The sequence below is a fragment of the Scardinius erythrophthalmus genome, assembly GCF_964197995.2.
Source record: "Scardinius erythrophthalmus genome assembly, chromosome: 23".
NCBI lineage: Eukaryota > Metazoa > Chordata > Actinopteri > Cypriniformes > Leuciscidae > Scardinius > Scardinius erythrophthalmus.
In genome coordinates, this window is record NC_138243.1 from 24,301,514 (window position 1) to 24,328,237 (window position 26,724).

The 26,724-nt window shown below is 38.9% G+C and overlaps 1 protein-coding gene across 2 annotated transcripts in view; it reads left to right on the forward strand.

The window, feature by feature from the left end:
* The window catches only part of dscama (Down syndrome cell adhesion molecule a), a gene marked incomplete at both ends in the record, with an annotated part of 82,523 nt that overhangs the window by 24,585 nt on the left and 31,214 nt on the right, over nt 1-26,724 (forward strand). For both annotated transcript variants that reach the window (XM_081353706.1, XM_081353707.1), the window contains 8 exons: nt 16,120-16,266; nt 17,644-17,922; nt 18,283-18,558; nt 18,636-18,932; nt 21,064-21,339; nt 21,443-21,721; nt 21,817-21,936; nt 22,864-23,043. In XM_081353706.1, coding sequence (XP_081209832.1) covers nt 16,120-16,266; nt 17,644-17,922; nt 18,283-18,558; nt 18,636-18,932; nt 21,064-21,339; nt 21,443-21,721; nt 21,817-21,936; nt 22,864-23,043 — 1,854 coding nt within the window. The remainder of the gene's footprint in view (nt 1-16,119; nt 16,267-17,643; nt 17,923-18,282; nt 18,559-18,635; nt 18,933-21,063; nt 21,340-21,442; nt 21,722-21,816; nt 21,937-22,863; nt 23,044-26,724) is intronic.

Genomic DNA, 26,724 nt, shown 5'->3' on the forward strand with positions numbered 1-26,724 from the left:
TGCCTCCCGCACAAGTTCATCTGCATAAGATGATACAGTAGCGCCTCAGGATATGAACAGATGGGGGTGTTTAGTAAACTCACAGCCCCCCCCCCCCCCACGGGCGGCTCTGTTAACCTGTCACTTGTCATCACAGGAGATCCAGGCACCATATGCCCAGAGCACCAGAACCTCACCAGACATGAAAGCGGATGCGGAGAGTAACAGGGGAGCTTCTTTTTTGTGCCGTCTGTTGTCGCGATCAAAGATCTGTCAGTTTGCTCTGCATAATGTGGAAAACTGTTCTGATCATGCAACGTCTGCTTCTTAGATTGATCTCTGGGATATGTTACTAGCTCATTGATCCACTGCAGACACCTGTGAGAAACTCCTGTTGACTAACTGTTCAAACATGAAACGCTTTTACGCGTTTGCGAGTAGACGATCAGAATAAATAAAATCCTGAGCTCTGCTTTATTTATTTATTTTTCTATTAGCCTATTTATATTATAGGAGGTTTTTTTTAAGATTTGAATTTTTTATCTTTATTTGTATATTTTCAGTATATTATATAAATAGTGTAAAATAAATAGTGAATGTGTATGTGTGTATATATACATACATATGTTTATTTATATACATACAGTATATATATATATATATATATATATATATATACACACACACACACACACACACACACACACACACACACACTGTATATACACAGTTTTATTTTTAATAAAAAAAAATTATGTCCTAATTAAAAAAATTACTAATTATTATTTAGTAAATATTTAATAAAATTACATTTGGTGATAATATATATATATATATATATATATATATATATATATATATATATATATATATATACATACAAATGATATATATACAGTATATTGTGTATATATAAATATATATATAACATTTATTTATATCATTATATAGTAAATATTTAATATAAATAGTGTAATTTATATATATATATATATATATATATATATATATATATATATATATATATATATATACTGTACACACACACACACACACACACTTATTATTATATTGTACTATTTTTATACACTTTTTATGTTAAATATTCACCAATACAAAATAAAATAAATAGAAGAATGTGCTGGGCTTTAAAACTTAAAAAATATGAAAAAGCACAAAACTTGGTCCATATATCATGTTCTACATTATAAGTCATGTGACTTTGTGTGACAATCAGACAAAATTTTAAGTTGTTATTTACCAAAAATCTTAATAGTAGCCAGACTTTCTTGCCACCGAAGTATTGTTTACTATTTGTGAACAAATCTATGTTTTGAGTCAGGTCTTTTGAATGAATCTGGTTCTGAATGATTCATTCCCAGCAACAAAACAAAAACACTGTTCCTTCAGTGCTTGATCAGTCATATTCAATGTTTACATTTTCAGATGAAAATGTGAGTGGTTCTTGCCTGTGCATTGATAAGCATTTGCTTTGGGTTTTATCTGCAGTTGCCATGGCATTGATAGTACTGGCTGGTCACTAGGAGGTTGCTTTCTGACCCAAGTCTCAATGATATTCTGGTGCTCGAATTTGGCATTAAAGCACCAGTAAGCATATTCTGGAAAATGCTGTTGATATTTTGCAATCACGAAAAACAAACACGCCCCTACCCAAAAGGATCAACTTGATAGCTCCGCCCCCAAATTCACGAACACACTATGCGACACAGGCACCTCCCCCCTCATGAGTGGACATGCCTCTTACTACTGATTGGCTACAAGTGTTTGCACTCGGTCTGACCGCTACTGCACCTTTAAAGGGGTCATCGGATGCCCATTTTCCACAAGTTGGTATGATTCTTTAGGGTCTTCATGTAAAGTTTGTAACATACTTTGGTTAAAACTCCTCAGTGGTTGTGTAAAACAACACCCTTTTTACCTCCTCAAAAACAGCTCTTTTCACAGCGACCTGTTTCGGTGCATGTCTCTTTAAATGATAATGGAGAACTGCTCATCCCACCCCTCTCTTCCGTGGGGCGTGTGGACACAAGACACGTAAAGTGCTGCCTTGGCAGACAGTATACAAATGGCTGAGGGTGGAAATATGCTAATACGGGACAGTCCGTCAGTGGTCGTGGGCGGAGCATGAGCAATATGACATCATACTGCTCAGAAAATCCAAATGGCTTGATTATTGAGAGTGTTTAGACTTTTTGAGGATTAAAAAAAAGGGGTGAATGGATTTTTTGAACAATAAACAATATTTTGGGAGTTGATGGACTCGATCTACTCCATCTATGTTTTGATCATATTTCTGAATCCGATCCAGACGTAGTATTTGACAAAAACGCGATTTTCTCAGCTTTTTGCTCAAAATGTTGCTTTTTTTTATGAAACTTACCCACATTCAAGTGTACATTCAAAAAAAAAATAATGCATGAAGTGAATTTTTTATTTTATTTTTTAAATCAGAGGGTATGTTCTTTCTTTTGATATATTGCATGTTCAGATATTCATACATCAAAATATTCTGGGGGTCATGAAAATTTTGTGAAAATGATCAAAACCTGTAGTGGTGGCTGGCAACTTAAAAAAAAATGCTGGTGGGGAAAGAGTTTATTATATAGAGTTCAGGGTTTGTATTATTTGTAGTGATAGTGATGTTTGCCTTATCACGCACTACTAATTAAAACAAACAGTCTTGTCGTTTATATTAAAAATTTCGCTCAAAGCGGCGTTTTGATGTGGCGAAAAGTGTGCCAAGGGCTTTTTGTAGCACACTGGATGGCACCCTCCGATTTCAAAAAGGCTTAGTCCATCAAAAGAGCTCCGTGTATTACATGTATAATGCATAAAAAATGCATTTTTCTCCGAATGTTCAGTCACATGAATTTTGAGTAAGACATTGCTGGGGGCTTGACGTCCTCAGAGACAGGACCCGAAAAAGGGATTATTTTCTCTCTCTCTCGCTCTCAGAGCTTATTCCTGCGAGAAGGAGACGGGGAGAATGTCTTGGTGCAGTAGCCCAGTGACACATTGCTCTGATCTGCCTCCAGCAACACCACCAACCCCCCGTCTCCACCCGCTTCCACTCCGTGCTAATGTCAAAGCCTACGAGTCACTCCGCTGGTTGCCACAGTAACAGACTCACCTTCCTCTTGCCTGTCAAATCACACCTAAAGAGACAGATACGTCTCGTAGTGAAGAGTCAGATAGAATGCAAACCGCGAAATAGACACGTCTCTGAAATAGCTAAAAGCTTTTCTTTTTTTTTTTTGTTCAGTACATTGCCGGAAAAAGAACAGCTGTCAAGGAAAGAGAAAGAATCATGGTTTGGGAGGGGGAGGGGGGTGTTCTGGGTAGAAATTGGGTGTATCAGACATGACAACCCGACTTTTGCAAATTTGCAAGCTTCACAGGACAGCTGTATTCCAGAAAAGAGCGTCTGGCTCTCTATATACTGTCTGTCTGCGCATCACAGCACCGCGGGTGGCAGCCACAGTGGAAACACAGCCTTTTGGCACCTGGGCGTTTAACCTGCATTTTACTGCATGCGCTGACAGGCAATTAAACCGTAGCCAGGGGCTAATTACCTCAGATAGCAGCAGCTGCAGTGGAGACGAGAGGTAAAATTTGAGCACATCAAAAATGGCGTTGTTCGCTTAAATTACGAAGATGCATGTTAGCGTGTTACGGTGTCCGACAGCATGAGACGAAAGATCTGTGATTAGATGATTTATGTAATGTGAGTTCTTGGAAACTTAAACAAGGTTTTTTTTTTTTTTATTATTGCACAAAGGCAAATGTGGCTTTCGGGGAAGATGTACGGAGCTAAAAGAACAATGTCAACTCCACAAAAGCGTAATGGAGTAATTGTCGGTCTCCACGGTAACATTCAGTGCACATTGTTCAGGTGGAGCAGCTGACAGAAAGACCATTACGTAGTAACCCTGAGAGAGAGAGAGAGAGAGAGAGAGAGAGAGAGAGAGAGAGAGAGAAAGTCTCATGTGGTTAATACCCTATTTTTGCCTCCTTTTTGTCATACGTTGTGTAGAACTGAGGTATAAAATGTAAAATGTTTGTATTGCTAAAGAACTAGCATTTTCTAGTGAGTTGTGCTTGCTAAGGCATTATTTTTATTCTGTTTATAAAGTAGACCAGTGGCGTAGCGTCTGGGTATGCACATGCATATAGGCCCGGGTGGATTGGGGCCCGTAGTGCGGACCCCCGGAAATGCGATTTTTAACCGAGGGGGCCAATTAAAAATGTTTTAAGTTTATTTTATTTTAAGGTGACGTAGTTACATTGTACTTACGCAAATAAGTACTGAGTAATGTTAATTAACTACATGTAGGCTTACTTACTATAGAGTTAATGTTAGGCTTAAGGGGGTCGCACACCGGACGCGCAGCTCAGCGCCGCGCCGCGCAGTGCCACGTCTTTTAAATTCGAACACATTATTCTCTATGAGAGTACACACACCGGTGGCGCCTTTCGGCGTCTGTCCGCGGCGCCCAGCAACGGCTCAGGACCGTGTTCAAAATCCTGCCGTGCCACAGAGCGCCATTTACATAGTTTTATATAAAATTTACATTTATGTGTCTCAAATCGTACTTGATGTATATACGGACTTCACCCCGTGCTGCAATATACATTTAGTTTTATATTTATTTACACAAATCAGACAATTCCTGATGCTAACGGATTTTCAGGTGAGAGTTGTCCTAGACGTGGCGCTGCGCGTCCGGTGTGCGGCCCACTTTAGGGTTTGGTTTAGGGTTAGTTACTTGTAATTATGCATAATTTAATGTTATTACTACACTGTAAAAAAATTCTAGCCCTCCCAAATCAAAATTTCAAGTGACCGATAACATCTAAATTTTTCAATTGGCCCAAGTGAAATTCTTGTTGCAATAGTCTGTTAACATTGGCTCAATGAGAAATAATACGTCAGACTAATTGAAAAATTTAGATGTTATCGGTCACTTGAAATTTTTGACTTGGGGATGTAATTTTTTTTTACAGTGTATAGTAAATACTATAGTAGTAGTAATGTTTAATTACGTCACCTTAAAATAAAGTGTAACCAATTTTTTTTTGCCCATGGGCCCAGGGCGGACTTGTTACGCCACTGAAGTAGACACTTTGATCTGCCCCTTATATATATTCTACAATCTACAATAATTCTACAATTTATAATCCCCGATAGCTTTTTATCATAGTGTCACAGTGGCGAGTTTTGCACGCATAGCACCACTCATATTTATTTATTTATTTAAAATTATTGTTATTTGTTTGAATTTTTTTAATGTACACAAACTATACATACAGTGTAACTCTCTTGGCCCTCTAGTGGTTAAAAACTAAACCGCATGCATTTTGCAGAAGAACATTGTTTTGGTTGTGCTTCGGCTCAGTGTGACTGTGCGGATGAATATGGTTATCCTATTGCTCATAAAATATTTACTACTAGACTCAAGAGATATAACCAGTTTAGATGGAAAGGATCTCAGGCTGACTAGCTGAAGGCTTTACTGTAGCTATACCCATTAAAAGACAGTACTTCCTTGATAATTAATTCCAGCACAGCGCTGTTAAAACCATAATGAAATGACCCTTCAGATAATGCTTTACAATAAACTCTGTTAGAGAACTACATATGGCAATTTATATGTTCAATAAAATATCTTACTCATCTGTTGAGTAATAAAAACCCTGTCATCTCCGCATCGCTTTTACAACATTTCAAATCCCTCGGTTCTCACCATCTCCAAAAAGCCAAGCAAATGTTGATTCTTGTTTTATTACGAGCTCTGTTCTGCTTTTTTTAAACAGGTGATTCCCTGGAGGTTCGAGATTAAGCTGCTCCATATCAAACTTTCTCGCTCGTTGTGACAACTAACCTATGCCACTCCCACATGCATCAAATTAGCCGGAGCAACTTTTCTGTCATAATTTACGGTTATGACGAGACACGCACAGGCGAGTGATGTATGTACACAATTTCCCGCGAGAACCTTCCCGCTAGGTCTAAAATATGAACACTTATAATGGGCTTATCATAGTGAATCAGGGTAACACCGTGTCCCAACCAGACACGATGCGATAAGATTCCAGCGACAAGCAATTTGCCTGTCCACACCAGAAGCGGCGTGACTACGAGATGCGTCAAAATCAATCCAAACCCACAGCCAATCAGAACAGCGTGTGGGCGGGCTCTCGCGACAAGTGCAGCACCAAAGAGTAATCTTGACGGCACTCGCAAAAAAATGGATAAGTACATAATCAAATTCACAAATCGTTAGCCTCATAGCATAATTGCTTAAGTCATTTTTTGTTTTTCCTTGTTTTCCAAAGACATTGAAATATGACTTAGGCAATTATGTTATGAGGCTAACGAAATATTACACCATTTAAACCTTATTAAAAATACATACTGAGTTACCAAAACGATCTTTGTTAAAGAAAACATTTGTTCACAGTTTGAACGTTCTTGTTTTCATTTGTTTAATTTCAAAATCTGAGGTGAACTGTCCATTGTTGCTTTCACAGCTACAAAGCTGGGAGCACTAAATGATATTCAAAATCACATTACACGCTTTTAAAATGAAAATAAAGCACATAAAAAGTACCTGAGATTATCATTGCCACACTTTGTGTTTGTTGTTTCAGCGCAACGTCGCAGAAAAATAGAAACTGTTTCTAAAATAGAATCGTCACGTGTCGCCGACGCGGCTGGTTAGGACAAAAACTCTGATTAACATGGAAAAGATACCCTTTATCGCGCGTCGCGGCATCGCGTGTAGTTAGGACATGGTGTGAGACAATTATTTGGAAGAAGGACTGAAGATATATTGATTGTCTTTTTTTATTTTGTTAATTTTGAACAAAAAGTTACATAGTGTACCTTTAAAAAAACAAGACAAAACAGTCCACTTGCTTTGTCTTTGTTTTAGAAATCCTCAGTAATTTTGCATGCAGCCTACTGCGTCTAGTTGACATGGGGAAGTGTTGTCCAGAAGTCCCGAGACGCAGGTAACCGTCTGTTCCTGTTTACTCTGACGGAGATGGCAGTCCTGCCAGCAGTCACGAGGGGATGGAAACTTCCCCCCTGGAGCAATTAAAACCTGAGGATAATTGACATGGTGTTATCACTCTTCATCTCTCCACTAGCTTGAGATGAGAGAGGGAGAGAGAGAGAGAGAGAGGGAGGTACATATTTGCAAATAAACCTGGTCATCAAATATCCATTTAACAGAGAACACATTGAGGTCCACTGGCTCCTTTAAGCTGACAGAGATTCTATACCTTGAGTGTCAAAGTGTAAATCAATTTATCTGCATTGCAATTGGCACATGCTTTTATCCAATCTGACTTACTGTGCATTCAAAGTAAAATTATATCAGTATATGTGTTACCTAGGAATTGATCCTGTGACATTGCCGGAAATGCAAAATGTTTTTTTTTCTCTCCAAATGGAGGCTAACATATTTATTTAGTTTTAATTTTGGTCCATAAAGCTGCATTATTTTATTGTCATCAACTCCTCACTGTAAATAAAACTCGTTTCCATTAAGCAGCGTTATAAAAGATTAACAGGATCTATTTTAGCACATGATTTGACATTATAGGCTTCAGTTCGCTGCAGTTTTTTATATCAAGGAGTTTAATGAACTGAGCACAACAGCAAGGACACGTGCACTCAGACTTGCACGCTTTCATCTGTCCATCTATCTTTCATTTGTCTCATTCTACCCTTTCGCTCTCCATCACTCATCTTTCTCTCTCTCTCTCTCTCTCTCACACACACACATACACACACTTGGTCCTGAATATTTAATGTCTTTGAATTACAGTGCCTCTCATCCATAATGAAGAGATATCAGACAAATTGAGCTTCTCGCTCGTTTTGCAGCTGAGAAGCTAAATGATTTTAAGGGTCAGGTTTGTTTGAATATCTAATCCAGATTCAGTCTCCAGGGCTACTGTGTGTTCCCTGACTCAGCTGGATACCTTTCCTATCAGCTGCTGCTAATCACTGAGATTGGTTGCAAAAATGAAACCTCAAAACGCTGGGAAGGTAATCATGTTATGTAGACAATTTTATACACTACAGGTCAATAAGTAGGTTTAATGTTTGCTCACCAAGGCTGATTAAAAATGCAGAAAAAGAGTAATGTTGTGAAATATCATTACCATTTAAAAGTTTTTTATTTTTTAGCTCTTGAGCACCAAATCAACAGTACAAAAATGTATTTTAAAAACTAAATTGACATCACTTTATATATAATGCAGTTCAATGCATTCACAATGTCTTGCAATGCATTGTGAATAATATTGTGTTGTTTTGCAGCAATTGATTTAATCCTGTGCTGTACTGTAACATATTACAGACTCTTTGAATGTTTGTATGAACAGCTAGATTGAAGATCAGTCCTCTTCAGGTGTGTGTGTGTGTGTGTGTGTGTGTGTGTGTGTGTGTGTGTGTGTGTGTGTGTGTGTGTGTGTGTGTGTGTGTGTGTGTGTGTGTGTGTGTGTGTGTGTGTGTGTGTGTGTGTGTGTGTGTGTGTGGCCAAAACAGCTTACAAATCATGTTCAATTATGTTTTTTGAAAATGTAAAAATGCAGAAAGTTTTCTGTGATGGGTAGGTTTAGGGGTAGGGTTAGTGAATAATCTCAAAATTATTCAATCCCCTGAATAGAATCCCTCACAACAGCACAAATCTGCAAAACAGCTGTTGTCTCAAGCACACCTGATGCAACTAATCAAGGGCTTCATTAGCTGCAACATGTGTACTTGAGCTAGAACACATGAAATACCCAAATTGGGTTTGTTGAGTGTCATGTTTGACTGCATGTTAGAAAGAAGTCAAAAGAATGGTACAAAAAGTTAAGAGAAGATATCATTGCCCTTCACGAACAAGTAACAGGATACAAAAAGATTGCGAAGGCACTCAATTTTCCTTGAGACACTGTTATAGTTCGCAAGTTCAAAGTTAAAGGAACAGTGATTACACTACCTGAATGGGGCAGAAAAAGGAAGCTATCAACGGCTGTTACCAGATTTCTCAGAAGGCAGATTCAGAAAAACCCTTGAGTGACTGCAAAAAACCTGCAGCAAGACTTGGTGGCAACAGGACTGAGGTTTCAGCTTGCACAGTAAGGCGTGTACTAAACGCATGTCAGAACTCCAAGACTCCACTACTGACCCAAAAGCACAAGAAATGTGCTCAAAATTATATAAATAAACCACAGAAATCGAACTTTTCAGCCCTATGGATCAGCGGTATGTCTGGAGAAAGAAGAATGAAGCATATGCTTAAAAAGAACCCTCTGTCTACAGTTAAGCATGGTGGGGCTCGGTGATGCTCTGTGGCTGCTTTGCATCCTCTGGCACTGGAAACCTTCAGCGTGTGGAAGGCAAGATGGATTCATTGTAGTATCAGGAAATCCTAGGAGAAAACGTCATGCCGTCAATGTGGAAGCTGAAGTTTAAGGGCCGTACACACCGGAACGAATATCGGCGCGCGTTATTCGCCTATGTTTTTCAACGCGTTTTTTGTGTTCACACCCAAGCGATTTTCGCTGACGATGAGCCGAGTGAACATGCAAATTCATTCCCTGACATTAGATGGCGCTTAATACCACTCCATAACAGTTCTCTTTTATCAAGATTTGTGTAGTCGCTGTCGCGTTTGTCATATAGTTCTTCATGTTCCGACACCAACGAGACCAGCAGCTCTACATTCATCTTTCCTTGCATCTTCCTCGTCTTATTTCTTCCCGGCAGTGTAGACGCTACTCTGCGTATATCTTCTTCGCCGTTACGTATGTGTGCTCGGCAAGACCGTTTTGTGTTTGAGCACCCCCAAGTTGTGTTTTACTGTAACTTCAGAAGCTCCAGACACGTGAGCAAAAGCGGCAATCTCATTGGTCGGATAGTTTTTGACGCGCCGCGTCAAACCAAAAAAACGAACCCGAGGCGTTTTTTAAAAAATGACGCTTTTGCGCGTGGCGTTTTTCACGTCGGTGTGCACACTCACATTGGCGCCCTTTGTTTAGTCACGAGGCGTTAAACGTCTGCGAATATCGCGCGCGAAATTCGTCCCGGTGTGAACAGGCCTTTAGGTGTCATTGGACCTTCCAACAGGACAATGATCCCAAGCATACCTCAAACTCCACCAAGGCTTGGTTGCAGAAGAAGTCCTGGAAGATTCTACAGTGACCATCACAGTCACCTGACTTGAACCCCATAGAAAATCTCTGGTGGGATTGTAGCACACAAACGATTCTTCAGAAATGCTGCCAGAAGCTGGTGTCTGGTTATACGTCTCGTTTGCAGCAGGTCATAACAGCAAAAGGGTGTTCAGATGCTTGCCATAAAGGGATTGAATAATCTGAATACTGCAGAAATCATTAAAAGTTGCATTTTCAGTTGAATTTGGGGACACCACTTGAAACATTTGTTGTGTTGAGCCATTTCAATTAATTTTTTTTTATTTGTTAATTGCAAGCAGCTGAAAATCTGTACATTTTGCCAATAACCTTAATTTACAATGGTGGTTGAATAATATCGATTGCAACGGTAAATCATACAACAATGCAGAAAGTGTAGTTGGGTAGGTTTAGGGTTAAGGGATAGTATACAGTTAAAAAATCATTGTCTATCATTATGTGCAAAGTCTAAAAAATAAAACATGGAAACTGTGTGTGTGTGTGTGTGTGTGTGTGTGTGTGTGTGTGTGTGTGTGTGTGTGTGTGTGTGTGTGTGTGTGTGTGTGTGTGTGTGTACAGTAACAGTATGGGCCACGTTTCCCTGACAACAGCAGCTGCTGTCAACTCACATCTCACACTCTGACAAATTACGCTTTTTACAACCCTGTTAATTGCATTCCATCCCTCTCTCTCTCTCTCTCTCTCTCTCTCTCTCTGATAAAGACACTGATCAAACTGAAGCTCACTTATTAGCATGATTAGGCTTTATTAAACGCCTAGGTCTTGCTCTTGTTTTTTTTTTTTAAAAACTCTCCCCCACTTTATTCCGGATAATGCGGTCATACTGGCTTTTGTGCTTTTACTGTTGTTTAGAATTGAACAAACTCCTTACCTGTGTAAGCTTAAATGTTTTTTTTTTTTTTTTTTTTTTATCTTACTTTTTTGTGTTGTTTAGAGTTATAAATCACCTGAACAGGTTATGTTAGGTTTACTTGAGATGGGCATCAATTCAAAAAAAGATTTCATTGACTTTTTAGACATCATCATTAGTAATGTCTGATTCACAAATTAATTATTCTATTCATATAATCAACAGTAAGCACCTTAGCAGGCACCACTAACCACATATTTATTTTACCACAAATACTTTTATATAATGACTCAAAATAATGCCTTTAGAACAGTGTCAATGACAATTCACTATACTGAATCAGACTTCTCAACGTTATCAAATACTCACTGAAGGCTTTTCTCTGCAGATCACGTTGCAGACAAGCCGCTGCCAGAGGCGAGCTAGATCGTTAATATTGATTACACTCTATTGTACAGTGTACACACACAAACATATATAAACCAATTAACTGATCAAATATCTTATGGGCTGTCGTCAGAGCCACAGGAACGGATTCATGTTGATTGCGTTCAGTATTTTTGTGTTTTTTGGAAGGTGACACATGCGTGATCTTAAACTCTTAGAAACTCTGTTAAAGAAGGTTTATAATTTCCCTTGCTCTTTTGAAACAACCCACTCTGACATTCATCTTTTATCAACAATGGAAACTAAGCTGATAATTTGGTCTTTCAGAAATCATCATGGTGTTGATGTCAGTCAGAACCACAAGCACATTAACATATGACCTCCCACATTTACATATTAATGCTTATTCAGAATTCAGCAACTTGGCCTGCATGACAAACAACAGTGGTTTCACCATGGAATAAAAAATAAATAAGCATCATTAAAAAATACTTTTTATCTCACAATTCCAACTTTATTGCCCGGTTTTTACAGACAAGGCTTAAGCCTAGTCCCAGACTAAAATGCATGTTTAAGCTGTTTTAACTGAAGCAACTTGAACTGGTATATCTTAAAATATGTCAGTGCCATTGTTTTGTCACAAGATGCACACCAGTAATGTTTTTTTCTAAGGCACATTTATAAAAGATACTTAAATGCACTAATTTATCTAAGGCCTAATCCTGGTTTAAACTAAACCCTGTCTGTGAAACCAGGCATTTAACTCGCAATTGCAAATTTATATCTCACAATTCTGATCCACAATTCACAATTCTGATTCTGAAACTCACAATTGTGACTTGCAATTCTGAGTTTAGTTATAAACTTGCTTACGTCTCTCAATTCTGACTTTTTTTTAAACATAAACAATAAACTTGCAATTGCGAGAAATAAAGTCAGAATTGTGAGAAATAAACTCACAATTGCAAGTTATAAAGTCAGAATTGCTTTATATAAACTCACAATTTCAAATTATATAGTCAGAATTGTGTGATATAAAGTCCAATTCTGAGGAAAAAATGTCTGATAAAAAAGTCAATACTGAGGAAAAAAGTCTTTATCTCGCAATTCTGAATTTATAACATGCAATTCTGAGAAAAAAACTAGATGTAAACTCGCAATTGTGAGAAAAAAAGTCAGAATTGTGAGATAAAAAGGTGCAATTATCTTTATTCTTTATTTATTCTGTGGCAGAAAAAAGCTTCCATACAGCATAGTCTCACATTTACAATTCATAACAAAATGTAAAATATTGTGGGTGTTTTGCGGTGAGGGGTTAGGAACATGCATTGTGGGAATATGTGCCAGTTTGTACTGATTTCAAATTGTGACTATTTTGTTTAGTGCTGTTTTTTAAGGATCAAAAAGCACTTACTAGCGATATAGCTGAACTTTGTGTACAATATTGCTCCAATATTGCACCCTAAGCACTCGTGGTCTTAAGGGTCCGCACTTTAGTGACGTAATGCCGCTTTGACTGTCGGGAAGAAGTCTGCTGCGGAGTTTAGTGCGGGCTCGGCAAAAGTGCGCATCGAGGGCGCATATTGGCTTCAAAGGGGGCGCTCGCGAGCACCCTTCTGAGGCCTAAAATGACAAATGGGACACCCTACGGTCTCATGGACTTAACGGACATGCGCACGCGGCAGCCATTGTAAGTCCACAAGACCGAAAGTACATATGAAGTGTGAAATTTGGGACAGGGCCAGTGATGAAAAAGAAAAGTGTCAAAACGGCATTAAAGATCAGGGAGGAGCATTGTATGGCTTGGGTGTGCTACAGTATTCAAAGGAAAGAAAAAAACGTGAGATTGCTAGAGGGAGAAACAGAGATATCGGCTTTACAGGAAGAGAAAGGAACCCAGTAACCTGTCATTTCGACACAGTTAAAGCACCTCAAATGCTTCAGCTATCAGATTAGGAAACTGGGGCACACAGCTCCCCTATCGGCTCTTCTGTAAGTGTATTCGTCCTCAACGTCTGGCCTTTCGTTGCGCCATCTCAAATACAAAATGGCACGGGATAGCAATGCTACTGGGTTAATAATCTCATTCTAAATAACCTGAAAAGTCTTCTCATTCTCAAGACAAATACAGCAGCACATTAAGTGTGACTGTTAGTAGAAATGTAATTTGCTCCCGCTGAAGTGTATGTTTGAGGAAAGGGGAGATAGCAGGCTCTGACAGAGACGTGTGTGTGTGTGCGTGTGTGTTTGTGTGTGTGCTGCAGTCCACACATACACACACACAGTTATTTTCCTTTTGTCACGGAAGACAAGCTGTCTTCTTATATACCAGCACTGCTCGCATGCAAAGGAACGAATAAACAAGTACTTCACATATCTCTTTAATGTTATGTGTCTTGGGGCTGTGAAGAAATATGAGAAAACAAGTGCAGAAGGTTGTGATGTGATAGGTTTTTCTTTTCTTATATGTATAGGCCTATATATATATATATATATATATATATATATATATATATATATATATATATATATACACACAATATATACAATTTTATATATATAATTGTAATAATGGCAAGTGTGTGTGTGTGTGTGTGTGTGTGTGTGTGTGTGTGTGTGTGTGTGTGTGTGTGTGTGTGTGTGTGTGATTGTGTGTGTGTGATTGTGTGATTGTGTGTGTGTGTGTGTGTGTGTGTGTGTGTGTGTGTGTGTGTGTGTGTGTGTGTGTGTGTGTGTGTATTATGTATATACTGTATGTAGTATAATTTATATTATTATGTATTATATATAATACACACACACACACACACACACTTAATTACCATTATTAAAATGATATAGATAGATAGATAGATAGATGGATGGATGGATGGATGGATGGATGGATGGATAGATAGATAGATAGATAGATAGATAGATAGATAGATAGATAGATAGATAGATAGATAGATAGATAGATAGATAGATAGATAGATAGATAGATAGATAGATAGATAGGCCTATATATATAAGAAAAAAAATATATAATTATAAAATATGTGTATAATAATTAAAATAATATTATATACTCAGATTATCGATGTTAACATATTAATTTATGTACATTGTTTTTTATTTATATTTATTTTTAAAGTATTATTTTATGTTTTTAAATAGGGTTTTAAACATATTTAATAATTAACAGCAACAATTAGCAATAACGGTAAATAGGGTATATTTTGTCAAACAAAACATAAAAAAATTAACACTCATTTAATAAACTAATTTTACATTTAGATCCTTACTTCCTCATGCTAGTGGTTTAAAAATCAGACAGCTCATTAATCTTTGCTGAGACAAACGAATACGTTCCCTCTCTCTCCTCTCTCTCTTTCTGTCTCTCTCTCTCTCTCTCTCTCTCTCTCTCTCTCTCTCTCTCTCTCTCTCTCTCTCTCTCTCTCTCTCTCTCTTTCTCTCTCTCTCTCTCCACCCACTCGCTGTGTAAATTGTAGCTCGTCACACTCCACATTAAGTCCACGACTGGCAATGCCTGCAGGACCTCAGATCTGCGGTGTGTCATCTCTAACTGGGTCAGAACTCACAATAGCTACATCTCGCCTTATGGCTCACTCTAGCTTCTTTTATTCATTGCTAAACTGTTTACTTATGGTGCTTGATTTAACACACAGACAGTAACAGACTCACACACACATATATATACACACACACACACATACAGGCATTTTGTAATAAAATGGAGATCATGTTGGAAAATAGCCCAGACAAAGCCCACAGGAGAACAAGAGCATCAGGAGCGGCTCAGAGGGGCGTTTGAATATCTGAAATCTAGAGGGAAGCATCATCCTTATAGCTGGTCTTTACGGCTTGTGATTTTTTTTACTATACGTTAATAGTTTACCCAAAAATTAGAATGATCATTTATTCACTTTCATGTTGTTCCAAACCAGTATAACTTTCTGCAGTGGAACACAAAAAGAGTTTGAAGAGCGTGTTCCTGGTCTTTCTTTTCTGTACAATGATAGCAAATGGGGAAGGGGTCTGTGAAGATTCCAAAACATGAATTTATTAAATGTATTAATATAAATAATACTATATTTACTATATTCAATTTTTGACATCTGAATTCACTCTAGAAGTGTGCTTCTGCTTCAGGAATCCTCAGAAAACTGAGCTTTAAATGACGTAGTGGAATTACCTTCTTATTTGAGGGCTGTACGATATGTTCTTGTTACAGAAAGTGAGACAAATTCCACCCCTCCGTTTTAGTCATTGCATAGAAATGAGAGCAAATGGCATTCTCAATCAAATCTGACACAGACGTCTCCTCTGAGAGGCATGGCAGAGCGTGTGGCGGCCCTGGCAGACATTATTCCTCATAAAGTTTTACGACCTGCACATTCTGTGTTATCAAACCATTAGCATGAAATCAGTGCTTACTGGTACATGAGCGGCGGGGCAATCAAAACTGTACTCGACTGGCAGGAATAGCTGCGCCAAATCAGCGAGTTCCTGCTGAGGCTGATGGGATAAACAAGATTCTGTTAACCATGTCTGTAATGTCTCATTATGACACACAGATGCTACAGATTAACTGTGTTTAACGCTCACCAATTAATTTAAGATGTTTACCTCACGCTAATAATATTGTGTTTTGTGTGTTTTTTTAGGGGCTCGATTTCTCATAACGTCCACGGGGGCCCTGTACATCTTAGATGTGCAGAAGGAGGACGAATTATTCAACTACCGCTGCATGACGAGACATCGCTACACATCCGAGACCAGACAGAGCAACAGCGCACGGCTCTTTGTGCCAGGTGAAAGTGTTTAATGATATATAATTAATCAGTCAGATGAGACATTCATTGTTCCTGTTGCTTTAAAGTTTCTGTGAAAAAGCCAGAGACCAGTGAGTGCTAGCAGCTAACGCATTTTAAGAAATCTTTTACAAGAACTAGATATATAACATAACTTATAATGTCTAAAAGGAGTCTAAACATTTCTAAAATGTCTAAAAACTTTAATCCAAAGTGACTTAAAGTGCATTCATGGTGTATCATCATGTGACTCAAACTCAAACTGTGACTTTAACTGATGTTGTGGGAATGTAAGCTTGACAAACAGAAGATTTTAGTCGATGGATGGACGGACGGACAGATAGACAGACAGACAGACGGACGGATGGATGGATGGATGGATGGATGGATGGATGGATGGATGGATGGATGGATGGATGGATGGATGGATGAATGGATGGTTGGTTGGTTGGATGGATGGATGGATGGATGGATACACAGACAGACAGACAGACAGCAAGCCGGATGGATGGATGGATGGATGGATGGATGGATGGATGGATGGATGGACGGACGGACGGACAGACAGACAGACAGACAGACAGACAGAGAGCCGGATGGATGGATGGATGGATGGATGGATGGATGGATGGATGGATGGATGGGCGATGGATGGATAGACAGATGAATGGATGGAGAGACAGATAGATAGACAGCCAGATGGATGGATGGATGGATGAATGAATGGATGGTTGGTTGGATGGATGGATGGATACACAGACAGACAGACAGCAAGCCGGATGGATGGATGGATGGATGGATGGACGGACAGACAGACAGACAGAGAGCCGGATGGATGGATGGATGGATGGGCGATGGATGGATAGACAGATGAATGGATGGAGAGACAGATAGATAGACAGCCAGATGGATGGATGGATGGATGGATGGATGGATGGATGGATGGATGGATGGATGGATGGTTGGATGGATGGATGGATGGATGGATGGATGGATGGATGGATGGTTGGATGGATGGATAGACAGACAGACAGACAGACAGAGAGCCGGATGGATGGATGGATGGATGGTTGGATGGATGGATAGACAGACAGACAGACAGACAGACAGAGAGCCGGATGGATGGATGGATGACGGATGGATAGACAGATGAATGGATGGAGAGACAGATAGATAGACAGCCGGATGGATGGATGGATGGATAGATAGATAGATAGATAATAGATAGATAGATAGATAGATAGATAGATAGATAGATAGATAGATAGATAGATAGATAGATAGATAGATAGATAGATAGATAGATAGATAGATAGATAGATAGATAGATAGATAGATGTTTAAAATTATATATAAATGAACACTTATATTTAATAGATCCTACAAACTCAGCGCCTGCGGTCCTCGATGGGTTTGAGAAGCGGGAGGTCATGGCGTCCCACAGGGTGGAGCTCCCGTGCAAGGCCTCCGGACACCCCACACCAAAATACCGCTGGCTGAAGAACAACAGACCACTGGAATCAGACTCGCGTTTCCGTCAGAGCGTGACGGGCCTGCTGATCGAGAGAGCCCAGCCCAGTGACAGCGGCAGCTACTTGTGTGAAGTGTGGAACAGCTTCGGAAACGCAGAGGTCATAGGTCGCCTCACGGTAAAAGGTATATATGTTTCTCATTCCAACATTTTTAGCGCAATTTTCCACCGGACAAAATTGCGATTGTTAACTCATGATTTCTGTTCTGTCTGTGCGCACCAATCTTGCACTTCTATCTACTCCTCAACCAGACCACCTAGAGACTTCGGGTTTTCGGCATTATGTTAAGGAAGGTCTAATCTCGGGAACGCACAAAAAAAATCCAGGAAAAGATTTACTATCTCTTAGTGTTGTGATCCCATGACGGCAGAAAATTGCGCTAAAACACTCACTGAGTTTTTATTACTTGTTTTTTTTTGAGTCAGTGAATTCTTAATATCCCATTGATGAAGCAGACATAAATAATGCCACTGTGGTGTTCCAGAACCTCTTAAAGTGGTGGTCAGTCCGCGAAAGGTGAAAGGCAGCGTGGGCAGCCAGGTGTCGCTATCCTGCAGTGTTACTGGTTCAGATGAGTTTGAGCTCTCTTGGTACCGCAACGGCGACAAGATCATTGCCGGCGCCAACGTACGAATGAACGGGATCAATAAGGAGAACCTTGTGATGGACGGGATGGCGAAGAGCGATGGTGGAGCGTACCAATGCTTTGCCAGGAAAGCCAAAATGTCAGCTCAGGACTTCGTGCAAGTCATTTTAGAAGGTCAGCACTGTCCCGGCCTTTTCATTTTGGTTGCATTTTGATTTCTTAAAGCTTAATAAAAACCTCTCTGTCCGCAGACGGAACCCCTAAGATCCTGTCCGCCTTCAGCGAGAAAGTGGTCGGTCCGAACGAGTTTGTCTCCTTGATGTGCCACGTCAAGGGAACTCCACAGCCCGCCGTCACCTGGACGCTGGACGATGACGTCATCACGAAGGACAGTCGGCACCGCATCGGTCACAGTATAACGGCGGAGGGGAACGTGGTCAGCTACCTGAACATCTCCCACACCCAGGTCCGTGACAGCGGGGTCTATCGCTGCACCGGCAACAACTCTGCAGGGACGGTCTCCTACCAGGCTCGAATAAACGTAAGAGGTGCTTGTCAGTTCGACTCCTCCAAAACACACACATATACGTATATTTCATTCTGCTCATCTCAAATTCATACATGAGACGAGGGCCTGACTAACATCTGCTGTTATTTCATTTCTGCTGAGCTTTTTATTCTTTTAGTTGCTTTTTTTGGTCATGTTCACTCTTTCATATGGCTGTGTGTGTTTTTGTTTTCCTCAAACCACGGTTGTAGATCTCAAGAAGTTTTTAAGTGTCCTTATATCTATATTTTAAACAATATCCTCTGGAGACTTCATATTATCCTTGTGAAAATGAAGTACACTTTAGCATATTTTGAAATGGCGTTCTTATAATGGAAATGTGAACTGAATGTATTGTTTTCTGACAGTTAATTGCATGTTATGCATGTATTAGTTTAAATTGATATGTATTTTATATTATTTTATATTTATATTTTAGCTAATAATGACATTTTGACTGCCTCTTCTGACCCACTAATTTAAATCTAATGTACAGTAACACACTACAGTTACAATTATAATCAAGTACTTTACATGTGCTTTTGTATGTTAGTCAACAAATCAAAATAGGTGTCATAGGATTATTAAAACAAAATGATTTAAAATCTACTCTAAAGTAAAACTTTTAATCGGACATTATTAAAAAAAAGTACATGATCAGCTAGTACAGTTTTTTAACAATATACTTCTAAGATTTGAAGTACACTACAAGTACACATTCAATACAATTAAGCACACTTCTTTTTCACAGTGGTATACAGGGCTTGATATGAACTTTTTTGCTCATCAGCTACTGTGACTAGTGGTTATCCAATGTTAGTAGCCACTCAGCATTTTCACTAGCCACTATTTTGACTTCAATACCATAGGGAAAAACTGCCATATAGATATTTTCAATATTATCTTATAAGTTGGCACAGGTATATTAGGCTGCTGTCACTTTAAGACTGACGCACGGATCCATTATACAGTTACACATGCGTTTTCTTTTTCTCAACTGTTTATGTACACTTAAAACATAACTGAATGTGTTTACGTGAATACTCGCCAAGCCCGCATTTTGACACTACTTTGTGTGTATTTGTCCGTTTAAGCGCAATATGCAGCGAAAAAGAACTCAATTTAGTACTGAGAGGCGGCTGTGAGCACAAAAATGAATCAGGGAATGAGTAAAATTATGTGCAATACACACAATACCACGCCAAAATTCAAGCCAGAAGCCACCAACAATATTCATCCGGAGCAAATTAAATGAGTGAGTGAGGGGAGGCGGGTTTGTGTGTAACTCGCTGTCGGAGAGTTGAGAGAAAGAAAAAGAGCAGCTGGTGTTGTGTATCTATTCTGAGGAAAATTTGTATTGGAAGCATTTCAGATATTTCAGTATTGATATGTCTCGAAAAATCTATATTTTTGACAACACTACATTGCACTTAGTTTAATTTTTCAGATGCCTTTTTAAAAGACTGCCATTGAAAAATATGTGTATTACACATAAAAGTGGCTAGTAGTGTTAATGTCAATCTCTGATGGTATAAAAAGGCATGCAATGTGTGAGAAACAGTTAAAGTCCGCGTGAACCGGAAGTTGCAAACGACTTTTCTCCAGTGTTGTGACGTATTTCCCAGTGAAACGGAATATTGAACAGAGGGCAGGGTTTTACTCTAGCGCTCCTCCTCTCCATCTCTCGCTCATAGCAGACTAACGGTTTGAGGGGAGTGGTTAAGCGTTTCCCAACCCAAGCCGTCAAACCTACGTCATCAGAGAAGGAACGCCATTCCAGACCGGAAGTAACTTTTCAGACTTTGATTAAAGATTACGACGGCAAACCATTTTTTTCTGTGTATTAACTTGCACGGATTAATTTTTCACCACAAGACCAGTAATGTGCGCTAACAAAGTAAATAGGGTCAATTTTGATTTCAGTTGGACTTTAAGTTTAGGAGTATCAAACTACCCTCTTAATTGTTTACTTTGTGTTGTCTTTTTCTTTCTTTGATCTTAGAAAGGCCCTCATCCATAATCCATAAATCTATATTTTCTTTCTTTTTTTGCTACATTTTATGCAAATTGGATTTCCATCACAATGTCAATATTCTTTTAAAGAGAAGTGTTTCTTTTTTGTACGCTTAAAGGTTCTGCTGACATACGACCAATGAAAAACCTCACAGCTATAGCGGGGCGGGACATGTACATTCACTGCCATGTGATTGGTTACCCATATTACTCCATCAAATGGTACAAGAACTCCAACCTCCTCCCTTCTAATGACCGTCAAAGGGCGTTCGAGAACAACGGCACGCTGAAGCTGCTGAACGTGCAGAAAGAACTGGACGAAGGAGAGTACAGCTGCCATGTGCTCGTTCAGCCCCAGCTGTTCAAGAACCAGAGTGTCCACGTCACTGTGAAAGGTAGCTAGTGATACTTGACATCTGAAGTAAAATGAGTTGAATAATGTCGTTAAAAAGTCCTGTTCAGTAGCAATATTTAACAATGTTCTCTGGTTGTCGTCAGTGCCTCCCTTTATCCAGCCTTTCGAATTCCCACGATATTCCATCGGCCATCGCGTCTTCGTGCCCTGCGTTGTGCGCTCAGGTGACCTTCCCATCTCTATCACCTGGGAGAAAGATGGAAAGCCCATTAATGCCAGTCTGGGTGTTACCATCGACAACATCGACTTCACCAGCTCCATGCGTATCTCCAACCTCCAGCGGGTGCACAACGGCACCTACACCTGCATCGCACAAAACGATGCCGCTGTCGTCAAATACCAGAGTCAGCTCATTGTTAGAGGTAAGACTAAATGTTAAGCATCCTTTTTTTGTATTATAAATTGAGAAACTTTCACAAAGACACAACTTGAATGTGATTTGTGGATTTTTTTGTAGTTCCACCAAGGTTCAAAGTGCAGCCTCAAGACCAGGATGGAATCTACGGTAAATCTGTCATCTTGAACTGCTCTGCGGATGGAGAGCCACGGCCAACTATTGAGTGGAAATACTCCAAAGGTACTTGGCTTCACTGACAACTGGAACTTTGCATGCAAAAATTAATTTCTTAATTGGTATTTTGTCTTGAAAAATGTATAATCATTCTTAAAAGCACTTACTTACTTTCTCACTTGCTTGAGAAACAAAATAGTGTAAGATACAACGTATGTAATACAATTTGTTTTCAGGGAATATACCTTGAATTAAGTTTGTTTTTCTTGGAACACTGGCAGAATAGCTTTTTGTTGTTTTAAGAATAAATGTCACTTTTTTTTAGATTTGAAAGCAATTTGCCGGAGAGATGGGGGGGATAGATAGATAGATGGATAGATAGATAGATAGATAGATAGATAGATAGATAGATAGATAGATAGATAGATAGATAGATAGATAGATAGATAGATAGATAGATAGATAGATAGATAGATAGATAGATAGATTGATTGATTTTGGCCGATACCGATATCCGATAATTCTTTATATTTGAAAGCTGTTAACTGATATATTTTGATATATTTGCACATTTTTGCAGAATTTTTGAGGGCCTGATTACAAAAACAAAAGTCTTACTATTAAAAGCCATGTCCCAAGCACACAATTATAATGTTCTCGTTATGTTTTTATGTAGCCTATATGACAGACTTGTGCTGCATGTTCCACTTAACTGTATTTTCCATTTTGAAGTGATTTCAATAATATTTCAAGCAATTCAAAACAATCATGGCGAACAGAGTGCATCTGAAGTGTCTCAGCTGAAGGAAATATTCCATCTGCTAAATGATTAAATCTAAAAGTAAATTTATTTTTTACGAATAAAGTGCACAATTTTATTTTATTTTTTACATTTTAAAACAATATGCCAGTGGTTAAAAAAAGGGGGGGAAAGTATGATGTCACTGTTTTTTTTGGCGCTTTAACTAGAGGACGTCTTCCTCTCTTTGCCAGGTGCTGGGGTGCCCCAGTTTCAACCCATTGCTCTAAACTCCGGCTTCAGGGTCCAGCTGCTCGGGAATGGCTCACTACTGATAAAGCATGTTCTTGAGGAGGACGCAGGTTATTACCTGTGCAAGGTCAGCAATGATGTGGGAGCCGATGTCAGCAAGTCCATGTACCTCAACGTGAAAAGTAAGAAACAATATTGTACTGAATGAAAGATGATTGTTTTGACGGTTCGCTTTGCAGTTCCGGTAAAATTCTAACCTCTCAGCCATATTGAGGTGAATATTTAGGTGTTTGTTATGAGGTACAAGAGACACTTGTCCATTTGTTTTGACAATCCATTGGGTTAAACATCCTAAGGACACTATGGTGAAAGTTCACAGAGTGACCCTTATGCGGCGTAAACCAACAACCTTCTGCAAAACCAATCAAATGTGTGTTTGGGTCACAGCTTTTTGTATTGTGAGGGATTGGAATTATTCTTTGTATCATTATTGTAGATATTAAGTGTAAACCAGAGTTGTCTGTGTCAGGTTGAGAGGGTTTCTGCAGTAAAAGTCTCTTTGTCTGCCTTAGACACATGTGGGTGTTTATCCACGAGTAGCCAAAACCCTTTTCCCCCTCATTACACTGTGAACTCCTGTAGGAGCTGACATGTGGAAAGGCTTGTGCTTTCAATGTGCTTAATGTGTGTGTGCATGTCTCACTTTTTCTGTTTCCACCCACTCTCTGTTACACTCTGTTACCACACACATACAGTACACACATAGGGAGAGAAAAAGCAGTAAATATTGCTTCAGATTATATTCCAAAAATGGTTGTGAGAGTTTTTTCAATTATAAATTCAAAGTAGATGATAGAGTATAGGAGAAATGGTGTTCATTTAAAAGTCAACATGAAACTTGTACACAATATGATGTATTTCAGAGTAAAATAGCGTATTTTAAAATATATTTTTCTGTATTAAATTTTTTTATAATTTTTTCTATTTATAAATAGATTTTGAGATCTTTGTACAAGCAGAATATTACCGTCGGTCATGTGGTAATTGTCCCGCCCCTCCTCCACTCTGATTGGACGACTGGGTAAAAAGTGTTTTACCAAAAAATAGTCAATAGTCGAAAGAAATAGTCGCTCGGCAACTCGTCACGCTACTGTAAATACGCTAGCCTCGGGGAAAAAACTATTTAGTAGACACATGACCTAATTGCAGGTTTGCGTAATATTCTGAGTTTGCATTTTACTGTTTTTTCACACAGACTTAATAAACTGGAAAACAAAGCAACTTGTGTTACTTACTTAAAGTAACTCAGATATTTTGTTGTAAATTTAAAAGTAATATGTTACTTTACTAGTGACAAAAAAGTAATCTGATTACATTACTCGCGTTACTTGGGATGCATCACCCCCAACACTGAATATAATAAGATTTAGGCTATTATAATAAGACCTGGAACGTGTATTTGTAGAAAGTAAATTGGGTCAGTTTTGATTTCATGTTGACTTCATCAAAGATGTTTATATAAAATGCAGTAATATCTTTATACACTTGTGTGACTCAAATAAATGCTGAAATCCATTTGATTTAACAGTGTTTTTCTACAGCTTGTGACACGGCAGCTAAATGAACTGTTTTAATGTCGGGTTATCCGACTATTCCCTGTCTGCCTATGCAAAGGAGGCTGCGTTCTCATTTGATCAGAGTGTGATGTTAGAGAGACTTATTTTCACACCCTGCTCTTATCAGCACGCAGCAGGAGCTTCCCTGCAGAGCCGCTCTCTCTGCCCAATACAACCTCTTCTTCATGCTCCCTCCCTTACACCCTATTCTCTCTGCCGTCTCCTTCTCATGTCGTGTTACAACACTCACTCTGTTCTCAGAGAGATCGATCAGGCTGACAGGTGAAATACTGTCGTACAGGCTTGTCGTCGTGTTTGTGTGGAAAGCTCTGCTCCCGGAGGTACAGGTCTGTTGTTGTGGCTCGCTGGTGTAACTCGAGTCTCCCTGAGAGGTTTGTTTCAGGGTCTGCTGCGATCTCTTCAGTTTACCGCAAAACAAGCTCCTCATTAAGATCAACCCTGATCAGTGCTGAGAGTTCGGTTCATGTCCCCATAGCCACAGAATAGGAGAGAATCGGATCCTTCTGGAACAAAACAGGAAAAATTCTTACATCCATTACTCAATACTCAAACCTGATTAGAAACTCTACTTACTACAAAAAAAAGTTTAAGTTTTTCAGTTGAGTTGTTTTAAGTTCTTTGTGAGAAATACATATCTAAGTGCTGTTTTTTTATATATAGTGTTGTAAAAGAAGATTATGAAAGGTTTGCATGCTGTATTTGGAATGGAAGATGAGTGTACTGCTTATGGTGTGGTATATAGAGTGTAGACATATTTTATTTAATCAGAAACAGATTATTTTATTAATTTCATGTATGCCACAGTGCATGTTTAATTCATTGAGTGGGGTTCAATTAACAATAATTGCTAAAAATAAAGATGCAATAATGTTTTTATACCTTTTTATTTTTGAACAGCAGAAACAGGGTGGGAAAAGGCTTCCAAACGAAGATCAGATTGAGGAAAGAATATTCTGTGCATTGCATTCTTTTGTATACCCCAGATTTTGGCCAAAAATGGGATTTAGGTCACAATCTGGGCATGCTACGCGAGGCTAGTTTTAACACACATCGTTTAAAGGGGTCATATAATGCCATTTTTGTACAAGCTAATATGATTCTTTAGGGTCTAAATTAAAAGTTTGTAATATACTTTAATTAAAAATTCTCATTACTATTGTAAGAAAACACACATTTTACCTGGTCACAAACAGCTGTTTTCAGCACGCCGTCTAAGTGCATGTGTCTTTAAATGATAATGAGCTTTGCTCACCCCGCCCCTCTGTTCTGTGCGTACACCGTTTGTTATAACCATAACACAATAACCATAACGCATTGTTCATTATAACCGTGGGATTATGAATTATATTGAGAACGTCGTACATAGAAAACATGCCGTAATGTACCCTTAGTGTAAACCTTAGCCGCATTCATTGTGAAGCGTGCTAGCGATTTGCACAGATTAATATAAAGATTAATGTAAAGGTTAATAAAACGTTACACTCACTTCAGTTCTTCTTGAGGTGCAGCAGGAACACGAATAGTTGGTACCGATCCTTTTTTCAGGAGCAGCTTTTTAGCAAAACCAGCTTTATACTGACCTTCGTTTATAAAGCAGTCTGGTGTGTGAAATGATTCACGCAAACATGAAAGCATTGACGTTGATCGTGGGGAATATTCCCTTCGAAAACAAAACTCAGCCACTGCGTCTTCAGCGGTTCGGATTTAGGAACATCAAAATGACTGCTGTGTACCTTATTACACCCAAGAACAGAACACCACAATCGCTTAGAAGCCATTCTGCTCATAGACAGTGCTCCAGCGTATCAACAATGACGCGCGGACTATGATTGACAGCTCGCTCACGAGCGAGGGCGGGTCTGTGTTGAAACGCTGCTGTCAATCAACAATCGTGGGAGGGGCGTCCGACCGTGTGACGTCACACGGTCGAACGGCTTGATTTGAGAGAGGGGAAAACATATAAGAAGATAAAAAAAAAAACACTGGATGGATTTTTATCATTTTATGAAGGTTGTGTACAGGCACTGCCAACACACATTTCAGTACAATCAACTTGTAAAAGTGCATGTACCATTATATGACCCCTTTAAACGTTTCCACACATGCTATCACAACGAAACTTTAACTTGCTAGTTGCCATATCAACAGTATATACATCACTGAACTTTTAACCACAGCAAAAGTAAATTTCCTACTTTGTGTTTATTTAAAATGAGACAAATATGC